Below are 3,237 nucleotides of genomic sequence, written 5' to 3'. Positions count from 1 at the left end.
GCCATGAAAACACAAGCGTTGGCCGATCATCTGGCAGAGAATTCGGTTGATGATGAATACGAACCCTTAAAGACATACTTCCCTGATGAAGAGATAAACTCTATCGAGCAAGAAATTCCTGATAATGACCCTGTATTGAAATTATATTTTGATGGGGCTGTCAACAAAAATGGAGTGGGAATTGAGGCAGTTCTTATCTCACCAAGCGGTTGTCATCATCCTGCTACAACATGACCTCAATTCTTTTCTACCAAAAACACAAGAGAGTACGAAGCTTGCATCATGGGTTTGAATATGGCAATAAATCTGGATGTACATGACCTCTTAGTCTTGGGGGATTCCGACTTGCTCATTCGACAAGCTCGAGGCGAATGGGAAACTCGAGACATTAAGCTCATACCGTACAAACAATCTTTAGAAGATCTCATCAAAAAGTTCAAGTCCATTAAATTTAGATATATTCCAAGGTTTCAGAATGAGTTGGCTGATGCGTTGGCCACCATAGCATCGATACTTCCATACCCAGGTAATACCTACATTGACCCGTTGGAAATCCAAGTAAAGGATCAACATGGTTATTGCAATATGATTGCGGTAGAGGCAGATGGTGAGACTTGGTATCACGACATCAAACAGTTTATAAAAGCTAGAGAATATCCACTGCATGCTGATAGAGATCAAAAAAGAACTATGAGGCGACTCGCCAATGGGTTCCTCTTAAGTGGCGATATCTTATATAAAAGGAATCCGGATTTGAATTTATTACGATGTGTGAATAATCAAGAGGCAGAAACAATTATGAATGAGGTACACTCAGGGGTATGTGGCCCACACATGAATGGTTACGTCCTAGCAAAAAAGATTATTCGGGCAGGATACTATTGGTTGACCACGGAGCGAGATTGCATCCAATTTGTTCGCAAGTGCCATTAGTGCCAAATTCATAGCGACTTGATTCACTCACCCCCTTTAGTGTTGCATCCTATGTCTGCTCCATGGCCTTTTGTTACATGGAGAATAGACGTTATTGGGCCAATAGAGCCAAAAGCATCTAACGGTCATCGGTTTATTTTAGTTGACATCGATTAGTTTACCAAATGGGTAGAAGCTGTCATGTACAAATCAGTTACCAAGAAAGCGGTGGTGGACTTCGTTCGTTCCAACATCATATGTCGTTCTGGCATACCAAAAATCATTATTACAGACAATGCAACGAATCTCAACAGCCACTTGATGAAGCAAGTTTGTGAGCAATTTAAAATTGTTCATCGTCATTCAACCCCTTATCGTCCCAAAGAAAATGGGGCTGTTGAAGCTGCGAATAAGAACATCAAGAAGATTCTTAGGAAAATGGTGCAAGGATCTAGACAGTGGCATGAGAAATTACCCTTCGCTCTCATGGGATATCGCATGATTGTTCGTACGTTAGTCGGTGCAACACCTTACTTATTGGATTACGGAACTAAGGTTGTCATACCCGCAGAAGTTGAAATCACTTCTCTTCGAACCATTGTTGAAGCAGAAATCGAGGATACAGAATGAGTTAAATCGAGGTTAGAACAATTATCACTGATAGAAGAAAAACGATTGACATCAATTTGTTTTGGTCAATTATATTAGTAGAGGATGGATCGGGCATATAATAAATAGTACTCCCAAGAAATTTTGAAGTGGGTCAACTTGTTGTGAAACGTATCCTCCCCCACCAAGACGAGACCAAGGGAAAGTTTGCTCCAAATTGGCAAGTCCCTTATGTTATTGAACAAGTGTTATCCAAAGCAACTTTGCAATTGGCAGATATGGAGGGAAAGGCAATTGACACGATTGTCAATGCAGATTCGATCAAGAGATAGTATATTTAACACTCCTTGTCATTTTTATGATGAGAAGACAAAAATGTATCCTCTTTTATCTCAAACACCACTGGTCTGGTGCTTTTTTTTTAATAAGAAAATTTAAAAAAAAAGAAGAAAAAAAATGAAAAAAACAATAAAAAAACACGAAAAGTTCATTGAACTACGTTTGACATGATTCCTAAAAGGATACGTAGGAAGCCCTTCATTAGGGTTCGGTCTAATCACTCAATAAAAAGATAATCACGTTCTTCAGTTCTCTAAAGGTTGAGACATTATGTAGGCGAACTATGGAGAAAATGAAGAAGAGAGTGTTGTGAGTGAAAACCCTTACGGGCACTATAAGACGATGGTTAGTTGAGTGACAAAGATTAGAATGTCTTATTGGTGAAAAATCATGAAAGGCGCTACTGATCAAATGATGACATTTTGTCTTGACATGAGCGCAGTCATGATAAAAGTCAAGGTTTGACTGAAAGGTGCAACATTGTTTCCTGAGGTTCAAACAACTCGAAAAAGATCAAACATTCGGTCCAATTGCATGTCATGTTTCAAAGTTGTCATGTACTTTCAGATAATACTCCTTTCACTCATTTAAAAATTTTCTTATTTATCTACTACTTCTAAAGACACAATTTTTCCATCATAACCCTTTCATTAGTGTCATTTGTGCTTGTGTTTCTTTGAGTTTTTATTTTTCTTTCTCACCATCAACTCGTGTCAAGTGAGAATATAAAATTAAATCCGCAAAATTGACTACGGTATTTCAAGTTGAATGTTGGGGACATGCACCATATTGGCTAGGGCTGTGAACCTATCGAGAAAATAAATATCATAAATCGATACAGTGTGAAAATAGATAAAACAAAAGAGTTTCTTGGGAACAAATGAACCACACAACATGCACAAAATGGTACTGAGTTAGAATGTCCATCAAAAGTGTTTCAAGGAAAGATAAGGACTGTTTTTAAAACATCTACAAGATATTCGCACAATCATCAATGGGTTGAATCTTCCAAGCGGGGCGGATCTAGAAGTCAAGCTTTACAAGATACTCAAAGTCACGAACCAACCACCATGTAGGAAAATTAACGATACATTTCTTTGACTTAAAAACAGGAATAAGGCAGAATCATGTAAATAGTTTGTGAGAGACAAACGCCGCGGTGGTAAGTTCTTTAATCTTCACTTTTCATATAATATGGGTGATAAAATAATAATAACAATAAAAATGATTTTTTTAATTGAAACTGGGGAATTTTATTTTATTTTTAGTTTGTTCAATGTACAAATAAAAATAAAATAAAATAACGATGAATAATTATATTAATAATGATAATAATATAAGTGAAATGAAGAACTATATATATATATATATAAATAC

General features: G+C 36.8%; 2 protein-coding genes across 2 annotated transcripts; both read left to right on the top strand.

The window, feature by feature from the left end:
• The first annotated feature begins 282 nt into the window (after positions 1 to 282).
• LOC107016538 lies at positions 283 to 933 on the top strand. Its single transcript, XM_015216977.1, has one exon. The coding sequence runs from the start codon at positions 283 to 285 to the stop codon at positions 931 to 933; it is 651 nt and encodes a 216-aa protein (XP_015072463.1).
• Positions 934 to 1,113: 180 nt separating this feature from the next.
• LOC107016536 (uncharacterized protein K02A2.6-like) lies at positions 1,114 to 1,542 on the top strand. Its single transcript, XM_015216976.1, has one exon. It carries the CDS (start codon positions 1,114 to 1,116, stop codon positions 1,540 to 1,542), a length of 429 nt encoding a protein of 142 aa, XP_015072462.1.
• The last annotated feature ends 1,695 nt before the right edge of the window (positions 1,543 to 3,237 follow it).

Source organism: Solanum pennellii, chromosome 4 (assembly GCF_001406875.1).
Source record: "Solanum pennellii chromosome 4, SPENNV200".
Taxonomy (NCBI): Eukaryota; Viridiplantae; Streptophyta; class Magnoliopsida; order Solanales; family Solanaceae; genus Solanum; species Solanum pennellii.
Note: the sequence above shows the minus strand (reverse complement) of the source record. Positions and strands in the feature narration are given on the sequence as shown.